Source organism: Dermacentor albipictus, unplaced genomic scaffold (genome assembly GCF_038994185.2).
Source record: "Dermacentor albipictus isolate Rhodes 1998 colony unplaced genomic scaffold, USDA_Dalb.pri_finalv2 scaffold_23, whole genome shotgun sequence".
NCBI classification, from domain to species: Eukaryota; Metazoa; Arthropoda; class Arachnida; order Ixodida; family Ixodidae; genus Dermacentor; species Dermacentor albipictus.
In genome coordinates, this window is record NW_027225577.1 from 3,185,734 (window position 1) to 3,206,693 (window position 20,960).

General features: G+C 48.9%; 1 protein-coding gene across 2 annotated transcripts in view; it reads left to right on the forward strand.

Annotated features, from left to right (window-relative positions):
* Positions 1–20: 20 nt before the first annotated feature.
* The window catches only part of LOC135898880 (nuclear receptor coactivator 7-like), a 165,052-nt gene continuing 144,112 nt past the window's right edge, over positions 21–20,960 (forward strand). The window contains exon 1 of one of the 2 annotated variants that reach the window (XM_065428064.2): positions 21–670. In XM_065428064.2, the coding sequence (XP_065284136.1) occupies positions 600–670 (71 nt within the window). In that variant the 5' untranslated portion in view covers positions 21–599. Of the gene's footprint in view, positions 671–1,006; positions 1,165–20,960 lie in introns of those variants that run through there. The other variant, XM_065428069.2, reaches the window with a different exon arrangement.

The following is a 20,960-nucleotide window of genomic DNA, read 5'->3' on the forward strand; positions in this document are numbered from 1 at the left end:
ATTTAGATGACGATTGAGAGCAACGCGGCTGTTGCTGGAGGTGTGCGATTGTAAACATTCGGATTAGCGCAGCAGCAGTGCTGACCGCTATCTGGCGCTTCTCTTCCGTTGCTCTCCATCACCCGTTAGCGCAGTGCGGGCTTTAAGAACGGTACGTTGCGCGGCGTTGTGCACACCTGTCCCTGGAGTTCGCTCACGTAAAAAGAAAAAAGAAAGAGGCGCATCGGTAGTATTTTGGCGTGCATCGAGCGCCTTGCCTCGGAGAACGTCGTCGAGCTCGGCCTCGGCGCGGCGCCGCCAGAGCTCCTCGCCTGCCGCTTTCCATGCTGCGTGCGTCGGCGCAGCGGCGACGCGACCTTGACGGCTTCGCCCCCGAATCGGAGCAGCCGATACAGCGACGAGGCACCTGCCCGAGTGGGTATGCTTGATCGCCGACGTCGCAAGTCACCGGCAAAATATTATGGTGGTAACAGCGGCTCCTCCACTCAAAACTATGGCGCTGCAGCGGCTGATCTCCGTGCATCGTCGTGAGCGACTCGAGGGATAGGCACCCGGAAAAGAAACATTGTCTGGTGATCTGCGACAGAGTTGCGACAACGATGTCTTCGTCGGGACCGACTCGTCAAAGATCGTTCCGAGACCGGCTGCACGGCATTGGCCTGTCCTGGCAGTAAGTACGACTACGCTTATACACACTTTCTCCATCGACGCTGTTCCTATGCGCGGGTCGGCGTTGCCGTAAGCCTAATGAGCTAGGTGGGTCCTGCGCGGGGGCCCAGGCGATGTCGGAGCTTAATTTTATGACCGGACGTTGACGCCAATCTCCGTCGCATGACTGAGTCTAGAGACCTCGCGCGCTCTCCTTGACTTCTGTCCGATATCTGCGTCGGCGTCGCGCCGTTTGACGGGAGTCGCGGTTAGTGGAGTTCTGAGGCAGGACACCCGAGCATCGCGCACTGAGGCGGCGAAAACGAAAGTGAGGAAAAAGACAACGAAGTGTCATTCCAAAGTGTCGCGAGCCATCTTGCCCCTTGTGTGGTGTCGTGCCGTGGCTGGTGCTGCGACTTGGGCGCGATAAATATGACGCCCCGCCGCCGCTGCACCGTTGAGCCAGGGCCAGTGCGTTTCGGTTTCATCGGGGATGATGTCTTCCTCCGCTGATCGGTGAGCATTGCGGCGAAGCTTTCTGTAGAGCGAAGTACACGCTTTGCCCATCAAGCATGCTTTTTTGTGTGTACTTTTTGGGGATGCAGACTTTCGCTTTCCACATCGGCGTTTTCTGTCTTGTTTTCTTAGTGGTAACAGTGGCGGCTAAAGGCTGCGTGCTTCTTTTTTTATCTATATAACTAAAGGAAAACGTAAGTTTTGTGTCCAACTATTTGCCCTGCTCAGGCTATAAACGGCACACATCTGCTAAATACACTATATACGTAGCGTACGCTTGTTCCTTCCTGTCCTGAATCTAAAACAGTCGCTCATACGAATTTTTCGTTACCAAAAACTACAATTGTGGTGTGAGACGTGCCACATGCAGTGACCTTAGAGAAACATTTAAATGCTGACATAAAATTGTGGCACGAATCGAATGTCTTCCCCGTTGCGAATAAGGGTCAGATAACGCAAACCGAACATATCTCTAGCTTCTCATTTACAGTCACACCTCATACAATTAAGTACGATTTGATGCATGTTGCTTTACATTTGGTTTCCGTTTGCTAAATTGTGCTATGCGCACGCACTTCTTTATTTGTGTATCGCTCGTCATGGGCGGACAGTTTGTTTCTGCCCCCCCCCCCCCACCCCCGCCTTCCTTTTTTTCACCTCAAGCAGGTTTTTTTTTTTTTTAAGCTCAGCACAAACTGTAGCACACCGTCGCATTTTCTCTTTCTTAATTGTATTGTGTTGTCATTTTCTCGCCCACGTTGCTCAGATGCCGTTCTGTACAATTTATCTTGCTTGATACACCACGCTGTTCTAATAGCAGCACTTTTGACACGGGCGTACGCAAGAGCAGGCAAACAAGACCGCTGGTGCCATAGAAATGACGGCCGACGCGAAATGGCAATGATCATGCAGCTTAATTATCCTGCCGCGCACTGTACGCGTGCCCATCACCTGTAAGTACGCAATTATTTAAGATCCTATTGATTGTGGTTTTGGCACCACCGCGTCATGGGTTGTTAGGGAAGAGCTAAGCCAAGCGCACTTAGTACAGTGCACTACATGTAGTGTTACAGTCGCAATGGCATTTCCCCGAGTGACTCTCATCGCGCAATGTTTTCAGATGCGGGATGGTCTTTCGCTCACATGCGCAGAAGGTCGTCGCAAGCATTGTTGCATTTCAGTCTAAACTCCGAGTCATCGTCCGCCATGTGCTCGTTGCCTGTATATGTCCGTGCTTGTCCACATGTGCATGGGCCTGTATGGGCCCGATCGTACTGCAACCAGCAATCGAGCTATCATTTAATTCGAATCGTGTGGCTATAGTTGCGAACATTTATCTTCGTCGGCTTGTCTCACATATTATTACGGGGATGTTGGGAGTACAGAAAGACTGTATTTACAATGTATACACAAGCAGAGTCAGTGTAGTTAACAATGGCTGATCAGCAACAACACGCAGCAGCCAGCGTCTCGCGATCTTCCTTGCTCTTTTATCTTTCCGCAACAATATCAATAGGCGTTTCTACAGATTCTTATTAGTTGCTATCGGGGGGGGGGGGGGGGGGGAAATCGAGATCGAGTCTTCATTGCTTGTTCCATCTAAAGCTTGTGCGTTTTCCCTCTTCACGGTTCGTCCCGGCCGCTCCTCCTTTTTATTTAAATTAAATATGAATATTCTAAAAATACGGTCTCGTTTCTCGAAACAGAAAAAAAAAAACAGCATCAAGAGGGCCTGATTATTATTTTTTCTTTCTTTCTTTCCTTTTCTTCTTTATTTTTTTTCCACATGCTCTGTTATTAGTCGCAGGTTACTTAAATTGAACGGCTTGTAAAAAGTTAACACAATTGGTCAAACTTTCAGGTTGGCTAACAACGGGCATATTTATCGGCCCTTTCCTACGGCTCCAATGGTAGTATGTAACCCTGGGCATTCGGCCGCAATACAATATCCGATGAAATCGAATATCGAAATCACGGATCGGAACAAATAGTTTGAGGCGAAACCGAAATATTCAATTTGCATTCTAAATGTCAAATATTCGCACCCTCTTCCCCTTTCCCCCCCTTGACCATCACTGCGTCACAATGGAAAAAAGAAAGAGACAGGGACTCGAAGACCACCACACGAGCGCTTCCTCACAACTAGATTTCTGGAATGTATTTTTTTTTCTTTTCTGAAATAAATACAGAATGTATACAGTCGGGATAAGCAAAGAAAAAAAGGTCACGTTAAGCTATCAACAAGGATTAAAAACGAGAATGTGACGGGTGGTCGTCAAGAACGCGAGCTCGTTATCACGTTGTTAGGCTACCACGTCTCCTTTTTTCTTTACCCATCACGAGTATAGATACTGTATTTTTTTTTCAATAAAAGTACTTGTGCAGACACCAACGAAGATGATTGTCGATGTAAGCCAATAGCCGAACGTTTCGAGAAAGATAATTTCGCTTTACTCTATATATATATTAAAGGAATGGTGCGCTCACGGCTTGTTTGTTGCATATAGGATATTTCAATAGCGTTTATGATTATTTTTTTAGTGATTCCGCAGAGAACAGGGCTGTTAACCAGCACACTTGTAGCGCAAGTGTATAGGTGGACACGAGGGCTTGATTTTTTATTATTAAATACCTCCTTGGGTGGTATTTGCGTCGGTTGGCGTTCGGGAACGAGCGTGCATGCCACACAACTCGGTTCACGAGCCTTCGCGCGTCCTGTTGGCGATTCTTCACTGCGTGTTATTTAGCACCGGCAACATTACACCGTGCAAGCATGCAGCGTATGCAGTTTCCTACAAAAAAAAATTACTGTAAAGAAAACTGGCGGAGCGAACGTTCAGCTATACCGCGGGAATTCTTGGCATACACATAGTATACATCATGGATGTGCACGCATGTTCGTGCTCGTCGCTTCGGACGTTCTTGTGGCGTTGTTTATACTAACGCTTTACCCGTCTATAGCTACGTATCTTAAAACGCATACATTATGTAGTTTTTCTGAGCGCAGCAAGTCTGTCGATCGACCTCGCCGCGTTTATATGCGCAGTCGCTACGAATCGTCGCATTCGTATAACGCGATATTTCGTTGAAAGCTGTCGTTTCGCTAAGTCGAGAAGCTGGATATAAAAGAACATCAGCAGCAGCAGCCTGGTTACGCCCACTGCAGAACAAAGGCCTCTCCCATACTTCTCCAACTACCCCGGTCATGTACTAATTGTGGCCATGTTGTCCCTACAAACTCCTTAATCTCATCCGCCCACCTAACTTTCTGCCGCCCCGTGCTACGCTTCCCTTCCCTTGGAATCCAGTCCGTAACCCTTAATGACCGTCTGTTATCTTCCCTCCTCATTACATGTCCTGCCCATGCCCATTTCTTTTTCTTGATTTCAACTAAGATGTCATTAACTCGCGTATGTTCCCTCACTCAATCTGCTCTTTTCTTATCCCTTAGCGTTACACATATCATTCTTCTTTCCATAGCTCGTTGCGTCGTCCTCAGTTTAAGTAGAACCCTTTTCGTAAGCCTCCAGGTTTCTGTCCCGTACGTGAGTACTGGTAAGACACAGCTGTTACATACTTTTCTCTTGAGGGATAATGGCAACCTGTTGTTCATAATCTGAGAATGCCTGCCAAACGCACCCCAGCCCATCCATATTCTTCTGATTATTTCAGTCTCATCCGGATCCGCAGTCACTACCTCTCCTAAGTAGATTATTCCCTTACCACTTCCAGTGCCTCGCTACCTATCGTAAATTGCTGTTTTCTTCCGAGACTGTTAAACATCACTTTAGTTTTCTGCAGATGAATTTTTAGACCCACCCTTCTGCTTTGCCTCTCCAGGTCAGTGAGCATGCATTGTAATTGGTCCCCAGAGTTACTAAGCAAGGCAATATCGTCAACGAATCGCAAGTTATTAAGGTAATCTGCATTAACTCTTATCCCCAATTCTTCCCAATCCAGCTCTCTGAATACCTCCTGTAAACACGCTGTGAATAGCATTGGGGAGATCGTATCTCCCTGCCTGACACCTTTCTTTATTGGGATTTTTTTGCTTTCTTTACGGAGGACTACGGTGGCTGTGGAGCCGCTATAGATATCCTTCAGTATTTTTACGTACGGCTCGTCTACACCCTGATTCTGCAATGCCTCCATGACTGCTGAGGTTTCGACTGAATCAAACGCTTTCTCGTAATCAATGAAAGCTATATATAAGGGTTGGTTACATTCCGCACATTTCTCTATCACCTCATCGATAGTGTGAATATGGTCTATTGTTGAGTAGCCTTTACGGAATACTGCCTGGTCCTTTGCTTGACAGAAGTCTAAGGTGCTCCTGATTCTATTTGCGATTACCTTAGTGAATAGTTTGTAGGCAACGGACAGTAAGTTGATCGGTCTATACTTTTTCAAGTCTTTGGCGTCCCATTTCTTATGGGTTAGAATTATGTTAGAGTTTTTCCAAGATTCCGGTTCGCTCGAAGTCATGAGGCATTGCGTATACAAGGTGGCCAGTTCTTCTAGAACAATCTGCCCACCATCTTTCAACAAATCTGCTGTTACCTGATCCTCCCCAGCTGCCTTCGCCCTTTGCACAACTCTCAAGACTTTCTTTACTTCTTCCGGCGTTACTTGTGGGATTTCAAATTCCTCTAGACTATTCTCTCTCCCATCATCATCGTGGTTGCCACTGGTACTGTATAAATCTCTACAGAACTCCTCAGCCACTTGAACGATTTCATCCATATTAGTAATGATATTGCCGGCTTTGTCTCTTAACGCATACATCTGATTCTTGCCAATTCCTAGTTTCTTCTTCTCTGCTTTTAGGCTTCCTCCGTTCCTGAGAGCATGTTCAATTCTATCCATATTATAATTCCTTATGTCATCTGTCTTACGCTTGTTGATTAACTTTGAAAGTTCTGCCAGTTCTATTCTGGCTGTCGAGTTAAAAAGAAAAAAAGAACAAAAATAAAAGAACAAAGTTTGGGCAATTCCAAGCGCATAGCCATCATCCCCAAGGGACCGCATACTATGCATACAACTTATGCATAGACAACAGCGCAAGCTCTCAAGTATAAACCGCCTTATATGTATTGCCACGGAATTTTGACCGACAAATTGATGCCAGTGAGTGCGCATCTGTTTTGCGTATATATACCAAACAATAAATCACGACATAATACATTTCCATATGTCGACCCACAGGTGTTCCTAAAGCACGCGGACCTCTTAATGGGATCGCGCGTTTTATCCAACGGCAATATATTTATTTTCTTGAATTTCTTATTTTAGGCCATACGGTGTTCTGAGGCCATTTAGGTACGCGGTTACGTACAACTGGTTGTGAGGGCATTCTTGGCCATTCCTCCAGAATGCGAAGGGGTCGCTTCGATACAATGGGTGTATACATGTGTTGCCCTTCCCTGCATGCACATCAGTCCTGGTTAACCGCCCTGCCTTTCATTTATCATTTTCTCTGTCTCCCTGTCTATACAACTCTTACCTCGCATCACCTCGATCATCGTACATCGTTTTCAACCCAGTGACATCGCTGCGTCGCCGTCTCACACTGTGCATCGGCCTGATTTGGTGCTTGCATTTCGTCACATAGCTTGTAGACGATGCATAGCGCATGAATGCAAGCATCGTTTCTTTTTTTTTTTCTTTTTTGCACGTTGCATAGGGTGGAAATATACACGAATGTACGCATCGCATTTAGTTGTACATCATTTAAAGGAGTACCGACACGACAGTTTCGACTTATTACGATGTATTCTTCTTATAATTATTTTTCGATTTCTTGCGTCAAACGAAGGTTCTGGACCTCGAAACGCAAGGGGGGGGGGGTGAAATATGGCAAGTTTTGGTTTAGTGTACCATATGTCGTGATGCCATGACACCGGTGGTCACGTGGGAGCAAGACATCGCGACGTTTTGGTACGGTGCATGGACCGTCGTTCTGGCGCTCGCTCCGGCCCGCTCGATGATCTCTTGCTACATCGGGCCGCGTGGTTCGTAGAAAAGCTATTATAATAAATTATTCAAGGCTCTCGGAAAGCTCTCGGAAACATGCCAGTTTTTTTTTTTTCATGTATTTCGAGGTCCAGGACTTAACGCAAACCGTGAAGAGTCGCAAGTAACCATGTCAGTGTATTATACTCCTTCAATTAACCGCTTCACGCTTCGCTGCACGTCTGCATTCCAACGTGTGCGTTTGACGTTCAGCGTTTTCGTCGGAAACTCAATGGCAACCCTGCACACGATCGGGTCACCGTTGAGAACATGTCGCTCGGCCGGAGGGAGTACAATGACACCGCGGTACGTAACGGGTGGTCGCAGAGCAACAGCGATCGCGCCGCGGCGTCGCGCCAGTCGACATTAAATGAAGCCGTGGGTGTTTCGACACCCGTAGTCGCGGCGGCTGCCTTCCCGCCCGGCCATCCTGCCGAAGTGGCTCAATGAAGTGGGGGGGGGGACCAGCGCCACAGGGTCGTCGTGCGCGGCGTAGCGGTTTTTTGGTGTTTTTTCTTCGGGGAGGAAGAAAGGGCGGCCGTGTCAAGGCTGACTTGAGGCTCGCACGCTGAGGAGCGCGCTGGCTAATGGGAGCGGGGCTACAGAGCGTATGTATCGTACACTGAGGCCCCTGTCCTGTCCACGAGCCCGGAGTGCGTTGGTGGGTGGGTGGGCGGCGGTGGCGGTCGTGATGTACGCGTACAAAGTCGCTGGGCGGGGCCGCTTTGAGGCGATCCGAATAGTAATAAGTCGCTAAGTTATAGTTATTTACCCGTGGTGGTGGCTTAGTGGCGGCGGCGTTGCGCTGCTGTAGGCACGAGGTCGCGGGATCAAATCCGGAGGCCGCATTTCTGTGGGGGGCGAAATGCGAAAACGCCCGAGTATAGCGTGCGTTGGGCGCACGCTAAGGAACCCCGCCGGGTTGGTCGAAAATGAATCCGCTGTCCCCCCCCCCCCCCCAACTATACGGCGCATTCATAATCAGATCGTGGTGCTGGCACGTAAAACTACAGAGCCTATTATTTTAGTTATTTAACTTGCCCAGGAACAACACTAAGGTCGGAATTCTGGCACACGGGCATGGCAACAACGAAAAATAAAAGAAACTATGTATATACAGAGAACACTTTTATAATAATAATAATAATAATAATAATAATAATAATAATAATAATAATAATAATAGGGCCATTCTGTCATTTTATTTTGTACGAAAAGGAATAAGGAAATAAAACATGATTATTCCCACAAGGTAAACGTTGAACCGCGTTGAGAACAATCATTGGTCGTCATCTGTTTATCTTCGCGCATTTCTTTTCATTAGTATTCCGCTTTCGCAACCTTCCTTTCAAGAACGCTATGGCGCGCTCGTACACGCATGCTGTTGGCTACCTGAAAGTACCGGGCGCACAGCATTAAAGGAAGGAAAGGGTGCAAACATTTCATGGCCTGCATGAGCTGAAGACCCTCTTTGGGGAGCTCTCTCTCTCTCTCTCTCTCTCTCTCTCTCTCTCGCGTGCGTTACAATGCGTGTGAATTCGTGTTTCTGCTTCTCGGGACAATTGTGGGGAGTCCTGTAAGTACAACTGTCTCAGTTGAGGCGTTAACGCTAAGCTGATGCGTAAAATAAATATTAATATATCATGCTACATATAATAGCATATATATATACATAAATATCAAGACGATCGCCGCGTGCTTTGAGACGCCGCCGCCGTGACCATGCATTTTAGTTACCGGGTAGGATATGGATTGCACAATTCTCCGGCCCTATCGCGGGGAGTCTAACCTTCGACTTTGTGCTCCGCAGCAGACAGTCGCAGCCACACGGAGAGCCCCCCGGTCGTGGCGCGGGCACCTTCAGTGAACTTCGGGCTATGGCGCGCCATCGGCTTAGCCGGTTCTTCCTTTATTACGATATAACGGTTATATACGGCGCCGCACTCACGGTGTCACCTCCCGACGCGTGTGCTGCTCCGGCCTGCATGCATGCCCGCTTCGAGCGGCGAAAGGAAACGCACAACTGGCTCTGTGTATACACCACATAATGTTGAGCACGACGATGCTATATGCTAGCGTACTGGCTGGCACGTAAATATATAAGATAACAATTAAATGAATGAGCGAATAAATAAATAAATTAATTTGCAGCACATACAATTCTTGACGTAACGTCATCTGGATATCTGAAAGTACGCGGCCGTTATAGTGTACGTGCAGGGACATCAGCGTGTCGTTCGTACGCTCGGACACCTCCGCACACGTCACAGCACCCACGCGACACCAGTGCAGAGATATATAGCCGACGAGTGTCCCAGCAGCGTATCTCAGCAAATCTGCCTGGGAGCTATCGCTTGACGCTGACCATCATCCTCCGATGGTTTCTGCTCATTCCTCTCTCTCTCTCTCTTGCGCAATGTTCCAAATAATAGTGGTCACAGGTGCGCGTGCGCCCGACTTTCATTCAGCCGAAACGTTACTGGATTGCACAATTCGGATTGCCCGGGTTCCGAGGTTCCCGTTGCAGTCTTTGACTTTGCGACCCTCGTCTGTATATTCATTCGTTGTATTTAAAGAATAATGAACTGAAAGTGAAAGCGTCCCTCGATAAGGGAGCACGCTCGGCGTTGTGCTCATGTGGCAATGCTTTTACCGCTGGACGGTCGCACGGACACTCGCCAGCGGTTATCCGCGAAGCGCGCCGTGAGGTCGATGTTTCTATAAACGAGACGCGGGATCGAGGAAAAAAGAAAAAGCGCGGCGTTCGCAGCACGGGCGCAGGTTGCGCGCAAAGGGCGTGTACGCGTCCCGATTTCAGATTTGATCTGCGCAGGCTTTGACGGGTGTCCCCGTGTATATATGCGATCGGACACAAGCGCGTGCTGATCGCGTCGTTCTTCGCGTTGCTCGAAGCGCACGACGCGAATCGAAGAACCTGTGATCGCCACGTTTATATATACGTTCTTGAAAAGCGGGCCGCATTGCTTGTTGTTCGTGCGGTGCTCGTTGTCATTTCCTCGCCGCCGTAAGCTGTTACGCGTATACACGCTCGAAAACAGTGCGGTTTTGTCCGTATTTGCGTGCTACATGGGGGGCTCACCCACTGATGTGATCGGTGGGCTCACCTGCCTTTGCGCGACTTTCTTTCTCTCCTCTGTCATATTCTGTAGCCGGTTTGCGCGGGTTCCGATGGCAGTTTCCTTTCTCTACCAGCGCTCGCGCGCGGTCGTGTATCGATATATATGTGTATGCGTGCGCCCACTTGTATACTGCACACGCGACGCGTTCCCTGTTTCTCGGGCATTGACTTGCGTTCGTGTGTGTGTGCGCGCGCGTACCACATGCGCGTGCTATATGGAGCGCCTCGGAGTGGCGAGGGCTTTGCGCTTTGGCCCGCGCTGTCACCGCTGCTTCCCTTTTGTGCGCGGTTCCATTCGCCTCACTTGCCGCGTTGACGCAGCCGGCCCGCGCAGTGTGCATGACTGCGCCCGCTTCCCTTTGTCAGAGCGCAACAGCTGGACCAGTCGCGGGCACGAGGGCTGAACGCGTTCTTTAATTTTGTCATGTTCGCTGCCGCCGCCTCCGCTGCTGCTGCTGTACTGCTGTTACACCGGTAGTGGTGGCGGCGACGCGGGCATAGTTTGTGTCGTAGATTCGAGACGGTGGAATTTGCACACCTGCTTCACTGTGCCACGGTATCCGGTCGTTATAGCGCTGTTACAGGCATATACGGCTCCTACTTTTGCGGATGTCCCTCTTAGAGAACTGAGAACACTACAACACGTTCTTTTTTCGTTCTTATTTTGATTTATTTTACTGTGGAGTTTAATGTGCCGGAACTGCGCGGGGGTATGGACGACGTAGTGGAGGGCTCTCCTAATTAATTTTGTCAAGTTCGTGCTCTAAAGTGCGCCCGTGGAAAACTACGTACGCAATCGTTTTTGCATTCCGTCCACCGTCGGAATGAGGCCGCCGCGGTTGGGATCGAACCTGCGACCTTGTTTGTCCTCAACAGCAGAACGCCATGGCCACTGAGCCACTTCGGCAGGTTGTTGCACAAAGTTGTACCTTTCACCGCAGATCGCGTGGTAGGTTACAGTGCTCCAGCAGGGCAGCCTCCGGCAGGTAGAGCCCCGGCAGGGCAGCCGAACAAGTGCGCATGGGTTAAAAACTACCGGGACCCAAACATTCCTGTCCAGAGTAGTTGCTCGTAATTCCTGTCCAGTGCACAGAGTCTCAGAGGTAAGGTGTTGGGCCGATACTGCGAGAGAAAAAGCGAAGGGAACGACGGCTTCACGGGGAGTTCGCTTGCCAAGGCTGGTTTCTTGACGTAATAATGCTCCCGCCTAGTTTATTTCCTTCCTACATGCTGCATCAGGTGGGCCGCGGTTAGTGTTGCTCAGACGATTCAGTTTCCGAGGGAATGCAGGGAGGAGATCACATTCACTTCTGCACAGTCATTACCGTGGTTGTTACCTTATAGGGCGCCTACGAATTTGTTCGTCTCGATTTAAGCAAAACAACTATTTTGCTAAAGCTCGGCAGGCTTAGACTCCTTTAAAACTATTTACGGTGCGATTGCATTTAGTTCCTTCACTTAGCAGAACACACTGCTATGTGCACCTGAGGGGGGGGGGGGGGGGGTATTCCGTAAAAGTCCACCTATAGTGGACTGTCCATTTCCGCCGCTGCTGATTGGATGCATCTGTACGAGCGAGGAGGAGACAAGCGGCCCTAGCCAATCAGCAGCGGCCGAAATGGACAGTCCACTAGGTGGACTCTTACAGAATACCGCCCCTAGTGACGCTTGCTGTTCCTTCATTTCATTGTTTTCATTTTTATTTTCATCCAGAGGTGCGTGATATATCGCACGATCATCACATTAGAGTTGTTTTCTCAATTATAAGCTTCTCACTTGACCTGTCGTCCAGTTGCTATAATAACACGAATAAGCTTCTCCTTCTTCTTTCCAACTGGCTGCACACAAACTTTGTACTTCACTTTGTTTAGAAATGAGATATATTCGATATTAGAAGGTCGCCTTTCTGGAATATCCGATTCGACAATCTCGTTATTCCGCAGTCTTAAAAGGAGCCTGTTCGAGTGAGAGAGATAGAGATTGCATGTACGGGCCAGTGTATTAGACAGAGGACTTGTCCGTAGATCCGCGAGGTCGTATAGGTGCCATTCATCCGACTATCCGCAAAGGGAACTTGCAGTTCCCCGAATTGGCAATTTGCTTTTCGTTGAATCGGACTTTGCGTGAATGTGTTTGCGCGGACATGGCGCTTGCGTGTGACGGAAGATGGAGAGAAGACGCGTGGAGAGGAGAGAGTTCGGTGGCCGACTGCTTCGCTTTCATTCTTGTCTGCGGTGAATTGGCTTCGCACAGGAGAGGAACCTCGCGTTGTTGGCGCCAGAGAAGCAACGACAAAGGATCGATCGATTCGGGCGGAGATATCGCTCGAAAAAAAGGAGCGCGCCAGAGCCGTATACGTATAGGCTTGCTCGTCGGGAGCAACGACTCTTCGATTCGCCCGCGCCTGCGTGGTCTCACGTGGCAGTTCGGCAAGCCCTTTGTGTACAATGCACGCGTCCGTTTTGATGGTATGTGGTGCAAGCCGTGTTGCCACAACGCAGTTTGGGACTTCGAACGGCTTCGCAGGGTTTAGTGCGCAATGTGATCTAATTGTGGCGTGAACACGGTTGATACGAATTTAGGGATAACTGTAGCGCGATAAGCCATTGTGCCTGCGAAAACGCGTTTGTAAGCAACGTGCTTAGCGTAACGTCAGGCCTATTTCGCCTATATTGAGTGGTTGAACGGGAAGAGATAGGTGGGTAAAATTTTGCGTGAAGGGAGTCAAACAATTGCTTACATGATTTCCACGTTTTTGAGGACGTGGAACAATTATAATTTGCGTAAATTAAGTGCCAAAGATGGAGTAATTGAAGGCCAAGTTGAAGACAGAGTTCGTACGGTTGTTACGAGGAAATCGGCGCGGAACCGTCTCATCAGCGTTCCGCAAACGCCAGAGTGGAAATGAAGCCCGTGCGAAAGCGGCGGGAGAAGCCGATCCGAGCGAAAATAGCTTAAATTCGTGGCCTCTGAGAGCCGTTCGACCAGGCAATGTTTAATGTATCTGCTCATAAGCGTCAATTACGTGGGAGAAGGGTGGTGCCGCCTCCCACCCTTCCTCTTCCGGACCACAAACCTTGGGCAGCTACAAAGTTGCAGTGTTACAATTTTATAAGGAGATTCTTTTTGTACAAAAGAAGGAACCATGCGTAAATAAACTTCCAATGTTTTATTTATGTTGTGTGAATTCTTCAATGCATGGTTAGAATTCTGCCCCCGCCCCTGGAATATGGGAACGCCACTCCTCTGTATCTGCTTATTACAATACTCAAGGCTGCAGAGAGTATGAGTCCGTCACGTGTGTACATGCGTGTGTGTGTACATTGCAAGCAGCGCTTTTGTGTAGGTTCGTAGGTCGACTGTCGACGCTTTGACGCGGACAAACACGCGGTGCAAGGGGGCACGTTTATTAGTTGGCTGAGACCAGCTTTCACGCCGCACTATATAATGTGCGGCTCTTGCTCTGTACTGTATGCGTTCCTTCGCTTTGTGTTTAAGGAGGTTATATAACATTTCGGTCTTCGTTGGACGTCGCTGTGTACGGTCCGTTCGCGTGAAAAAGACATTTCACAGCCCGTCTGCTGGTCTAGATTCGATCCCTTCAGGGAAAGGGCAAGTGGGCAAGGCGAGCTCATATAGGACACAAACAACGTGTTTATGTAATCATATTCGGTTCTCTTGCGCGAACCTGCGGTCGTTAATTGTGTTCAGAGTCCACTCCGCGTGGCTCACTGTCTCATCGGGGTTGCATTCAAGATGGGGAATAGCCCCCCTCCCCCCCTCCTCGACACAAAGGGAGCGAGCGCGCGGATCACGCTTTGCGGAAGCAAGTCTGCCTCTCGTCATTTATCTCCGTCTTCTCGCCTCCGCCGCTTCGTTTGTTTGCCGGCGGCTCTATGTGTGTACTAAGCCTTTATGTTGGTGATGCGTGCGGGCACGAGCATTGTGCGCTGTGTGACCACGCGGAAAGACACGGGAGGACGACGCGCGCGTTTGCGACTGAGCGGTAACAGAGAAGCCCGCGCTGCGCCTTTTGGCGGCTGCTTCCGCGACGGAAATAGTGCGTGCATCCGCACGCACGCGGAAGCGTGTACAGCGTTTGTTTCTAAACGACTGCTTCTCCGTACGCACTATAGCACTGTAGTAACAAGCCGCACGTGTAGTGCAAGGCGTTCTGGCCCTGCGACATGTCGTCACTCAAAATGAACGAGCACGGACACGAAGCGAGCCACCGGTGCATATGGGATTCGCACATTCCTAACGCCATGCTTTGCAGTTTAAACGTCAGTCCATCCTCTGTGAAGTTGCAGCTCCAAGCTCGCTGGCCTTGCGTTATGCATAGGTGGTGCAGATTGCAAATGCACCGTGTTCGACATTCGATTAAGAAAAAGACAGAAAAAGAATCACAACACAAAATATTTACGGAGAAGAGCCGAAGTATACCATCATATATTTGTATGCCTCAACCAACACATAATAATAAATATATGGGATTTAAGTTACAAGGGCTGCATAGTTGTGTTATGAGGCATGCTATATGTGGAGGCCAGAAGTATAATCTTGACCGTTTGGGGCTTTTTAACGTGGACCCAGAGCACGGTGCAAGAATGTTTTCGCATTCCATTACCATCGGAATGCAGGCTTGTGCTCAACAGCAGAACGCCGTAGCCAAGAGCCACCGTGGGGGATGAAAGAAAGAAGGGAAAAGAAAAAAGAACAAGAGGCACACCGCTTTCTTTGTGGTGTTATTTGTCCTTCTATTCTTGTGCATTTTGGTTATAATGTTTCAGATGTTTGTTGACCTACAAGGCCACCCACAACGTGCGCTTCAGTGCATACAAAAAAAGCCGTGGGTGCTCGAAGCCGTGACGGGATGACGTTAGTGGGCCGATGTTTTAACAGCGGGGCACGCGGCGAGGGAAACGTGAATGCACTAAGCGTTTCTTTCCGCCGCTGTCGTTTGAATGCAGGCGTTGTCAGCTCTTTGCTGGGAACGTCACGGTCGCGAGATTCCCGTCCTTTAACGGCGAGCTGCAGAGCGCGACGTCGCGAGGATTCAGTGGCGTTAATCACGTTAAATAAATGTAAGATAACCTTTACGACGCGAGTTTTCCATTAACGCGAGACGAGTACTTGAGGGTGAGTTTTGCTTCGCGAAGATAATTTAGCAACGCAGTGAATATGTACATATTGGGAGACGTCGAGCGATGCGTTGCTTTTATTCCAGAGCAGCCGCCCGAGACAGAGCCGAAGCACCACACGAGCCAAAAGATGATGACGAGTCGTACGTACAAATGACGACGACGCTATGCACAGATAGCGCTCACAATATATATATATATATATATATATATAGTCATATAATGAGAAGCCAACAAACACTGACACCAAGTACAACATAGGGGAAATTGCATGTGCTTAATAAATGAAATAAAGTAATGATAAATTAATGGAAATTAAAGTGGATGAAAAAACAACTTGCCGCAGGTGGGAACGGAACCCACAACCTTCGCATGTCGCGTGCGATGCTCTACCAATTGAGCTACCGCGGCGGCGTTTCCCCATCCACTTTCTTGGGTATTTATGTGTACTAGTAGAACCCTGGGAGTGTTAGCCTGGGAGTGTTATATATATATATATATATATATATATATATATATATATATATATATATATATATATATATATATATATATATATATATATATATATATATGTATTCGTATAGTATGAACTCATATAACTCGTATAGTATGCGTATAGCCCGAAGACGTTAACGATTGACGTCGGCTTCGCGCTGTTTACTATTACAGATGCAGCTTCCATGGCTGCTGATTTGTTTAACGTCAACAACCGGTCGTTGTTTTCGGATTTACGACGGCTCAGCGCACCGCGTCGCGTTCGTTCCACTGAATGTTTAGCGCACGATCGTTGTCGCAAGCAGCCTGTCTGCCACGCCGGTCTGATCGGAAGCGATAACAGATACATCGCAAGATCCCGAGTATACGATATTCCACCCCTGAAGTTAAGGTATACACTTTATCCTGTCCCTCCTGCTATACTGATGTGCGTCGCATCGCAAATATAATTCACGATTGACGATGACACTGTGTGCCGTCGTCAATCGCTGATAATATAGGCGTCAAAGGCTGATAACATACAGCGAGACGGAGAAGACCCGCCGCGATGGTGAAGCGACGGTGAATATAGAGTCGCGGGGGAGGGCTAACTTCGACGAACATGCGGACACGATAGAGACAGCACCAATATATATATATATATATATATATATATATATATATATATATATATATATATACACTCATTGTTTGCCGACGTTGGCACACGCACGCGACACTTGCACGACGAAAATCAACGCCACGGGAATCGCGAACATTGAACGAAAACTGTGATCACGTTCCAGCCGCGCGATATGCAGTACCTACCCGATAAGACGATACGCATGCTTATGTATATACTGTCACATACCTAACGAAAAACAAAGCGAGAGAGAGAAATGAAGAAGGGTATGTAAGGAGCTTAACCAAGAACGTGCCCGCGATAGGCTATCCTACACTTGGTGAGGGGAAAGGGGAAGAATAGATAAGGAAAGATAAGAAGATAATAAAGAGTCGGTCGTTGTAAACAGATTCGCTGAGCGTTTAATACACCTTTTGCTTTAGCTTTTCACGGACCTTTATCGTCGTCACCACCATCATGTAACTAGCCTAACTTGCCGCTCTAATGCTTACATTCATTGCAAGACGAAGGCAGTGCGCAACAATTTTCAATTACTCGTCTTGCGTCAGCCGCATGATCTCCGTCCTATGCTTGCAAATTTTTTAATCTCATCGCATCACCTGATTCTCTGCTGTCCCTGAGTGCGTGGGCTCTTCACAATTGACACCCTTTCGCAACTCTGTGTAATGGACCGCTGGCTATTTACTCTGCGCGTTAGGTGACCTGCCCGACCATGATAATTCAGCCCTATCTTATCTACAATACCGACTGTACTCGCGTTTGCTGTCTAATCCACGTTACGATATGTATCCCTTTACGTTCCGTATCTCGTGTACCGCGGTCCTTCTAGCTTCTGCTCTAGTTATATTGTTATCCTCGAAGTTTCAGCCTGCACATCGTATATAGAGATGCAGTGTTATAGATAGCCAGAAATGCAAAAAAAAAAAAAAATCTATGTAGGAATCGCTCACAAAGAATCACGGAAACATGGATAAATGGCATAACGACGGAGTTAATTCCATCGCGCAAACGCGAGGTTAACTCTGACAGTGCTTGTATATACTTACTCCTTTGTTTTCTTGCCGTCGTTCGGCACCGATGTATATGTTTGATCAACTGGGCAAACTCACAGTTCTCGAGAAGACTGTGTCACGACGGCGCTTGAACAGCCACACGCCATTGTTTTTTTATACTTGTTTTTATAACACGTCTCTGTCGCTACAGCTGCTGCCTTAAGTTCGCCTGACCTGACTTTAGCTATACGCTCACATTAGCTAGTTGCTCGTGGTATTGTTATAGCCGTCTTCGAAGAGGTGTGCATATTCTTTACGGAAATACGAAGCGCATGTGCGCCGACTATAGTGTATATGCGACGAACAAAGGCGGTCCCAGAATTCGGATGATGCGTTAACTTTATGAGCGCGAGCTCTCGGTTGTACCGTTATTATTGACTGCCGCGCGATGTGTCACGTGATCACCGATCATCAAATTATGCGTGCGGGGTTGTTGATCGGGCACCCGCACTCCTCTCCTCGTTCTGCTTCACCGAGAGGAATATCCGCTTGGATTCTCGCCAGTTTTTGTAGATTAGGTGCGAACGCTTCTGTCAGCCGTGCCGGGCTCCTCGCGCATCTGCGGGTGACGTGCTCCTCTTGTTCATATTATAGCTGTATCAGCACCAAATATCGCGCCTTCATTCGCTTGCTTTATGGTCGTTATACGGTATGATAGGATACGCTGCGGAGGGCTGGCCCGCTACCGTTGTGCTGAAGCGAGCATGATATGACCGTATACATTCAGGTGGTGGTGTCGGGGGAGCTTTCGCATTTGGTGACACGTAACTGTATAGCAAACACGTTCTTCTTCAGTGCCCGTTGCGACCGGTGTATCCTTCGTGTTTGTAAGGCAGCATCTGACTGGCTACAGCGGTGTCCGTTCTATATACACTTTTACTTACGTCGCTTTCGGGTGGCGCAGAAGTATATGTAGGGAATAACGTCCATCCGAACTCACGTGTGGCAAACTTGTTGCCCCACTCCGCCTGGACACGGAATAGTCAAATTTTCTCATTGGAGAGAAACTTATCTTTACTTCTGCTTGGGGGGAGCTACATTTCCCGCAGTTTCTCTCGGGGAACGTATATTTATACAACGATATTTCATGGGCGCATAAGGCATGAGTGCGCAGATGCATATGCGACGACCATGCCTCTTTCGCCGACCTGTCACGGACGCCTTCAACCGTGGTTTCAATTCATAGTGCGGAGCTGCGTCACAGAGCGTAAGAAAAATGATTTGGCGACATCACCGTCATGAAAGCAGGCTGCAGCTGCCATATGCGTGAGGCCATATGAATGGTGGTGAAATTATGATGATGATGATGATGATGATCCGCTTTAAGACGGGCTGATGGCAGCGTGTCACCAAGCTCGTTGTTTAAAACCTTCTCGGGCATTGGTGGGCGAGGCATCCCGCGATCGCGGCGGACCAACGGCAAGAAAGTGTGCTCACCGCTTCGACGAGAGAGCGCGCGATCGTCGAACACGATCGTCGATCGTGTTCCTTGGTCATATTGGTTTTTTGAGTTATGCAGGTTGCGATGCTCGCCAAATAAGGCGAAAATGCGTTCGTAGTACTGTATACACGCATGGAACGCGCGTTGCTTACACGTCGCCGTTCGGCGGCGTGCAGTCAGCCGGGGAAGGTAAACGAGCAATATGCATGCTTCGAGGATGCACACACGAGGCAAGGAGAAACGATTGGGGCCTCCTGCTATCCGCACGCCCGTCAATGACCGCGGCGACGATCGTCGTCGCTGCATGTGTGGAAGCGGATATCGAGGCCGTTTCGCACGCACAAGCGCGGCAGCTGCCCGATTCCGGCCCTCCTTGGTATGCGCCGATGCGGTGGTGGTGGTGATCAACCGTATTCACAAACGGAACTCATATACGTGGCGGCGGCGGACGCCTGAGAGGAGATGCGTCGCTGCACGATGAAGATGCGCGCACATATCTCATACGCGCGCGTGACAGGATGCGTCGCCCGACCAATTTCTCTCCCCGATGTTCCATCGTTAGCCGACCGAGGAATAGGCGTGTCAGAGCGAGCTGTGTTACATGTGGTCCTCAGCGCTTGTTAACGTTGGAGGCACACGCTTCACTGGCTCGGTGATCAACTGCATGCTTCGCTATATAGCTGCGCCGCTCGGCTTCGTCCATTCCCGCGGACGAGAAACATTGATGACAGTTGTGTACCCAGCTGACGAATTCATATATATATATATATATATATATATATATATATATATATATATATATATGTAATCTGGCATTAGTTGACAACGGTATATACCTTCCTTGCCTCGGTGTTAATAACTGTCATGTGGCATGACAGACATTTGCAGACTAGGCTCTTAAAAAAGAAAATGAGAGATATTGTGTAGGCTGTCCGACTAATGATGGACGATGTGCAAAATGCACAAGGCGCTTCATACATCTCGTCTCACATAACCAGTATATATAATAACGGATGTCGGGCTGGGATCGCAGAAGGCGCTACATATATCCTGTCAGCCTCTGTCCGTCGCGCTTTCAAAACGTGCTATTGTCGGTACCGATATGCTGGTGACCACCCTGTTTAGGGCGAGTTAGATGCGTGGGAAAGCCCGCTTGGCGAATTTCGCGTATCGTCCATTCCTAGGTGGAGTCACGTAGCCACGTGATACGCAGCCGGGAAAGTTATTGGAGGTGCCGCCCACAGACAGCGTCCATCCAGAATATCCCGCGGGATAAACATGTCCCCGTGCATTCCCCCCATATCGGACACCTCCTCTCCCAACCCTATTCCGTACGCTAATGGCGCTCACTAATGCGCGCGGAAGCGCTAATCCAGCTTAACAACAGCCCGAAATACTGTTGTAAGGAAACAGAACGAAACGAAAAAAGGGAGGTGGGGATGAAAGATGGCTGCGCTTCCGCGTGTTCCGGAAGTAAATAAGTAATCTGCAAGGTGACAACATCTCTCTCGGTACAGTCACCGACTCTTCCCTGTCATCCCTGCGTCGCGCTCGTTGTCCGCTCTATCCCTGCGTCGCTCGGTTAATTAGCGTTTTTTTTTTTTCGCGGACGGCGACAGCCTCGTGCCGCAGATGGTCCGCGAACGCCCGAGAGACGACGCGGACACAATGTTGTCCCCCCGGCGGCGGCGGGCGAGCGAGCTCGCGTGTTGCGAGGAGCAAACTCTCTGCCGGCCGCGCGCGCGCTAACGTGGCGGCGACGGGGGCCACCAAATTGCTTCCGACGCTCGCCGCCGTTGGCCCCGAGCGGCAGGCGCGCGTCCCTATTCCGCGCTTTCGCGCTCGTTCGCCGCCCGCTTTATTAAATTGCAGCCGAGGACACTCTCCGTAT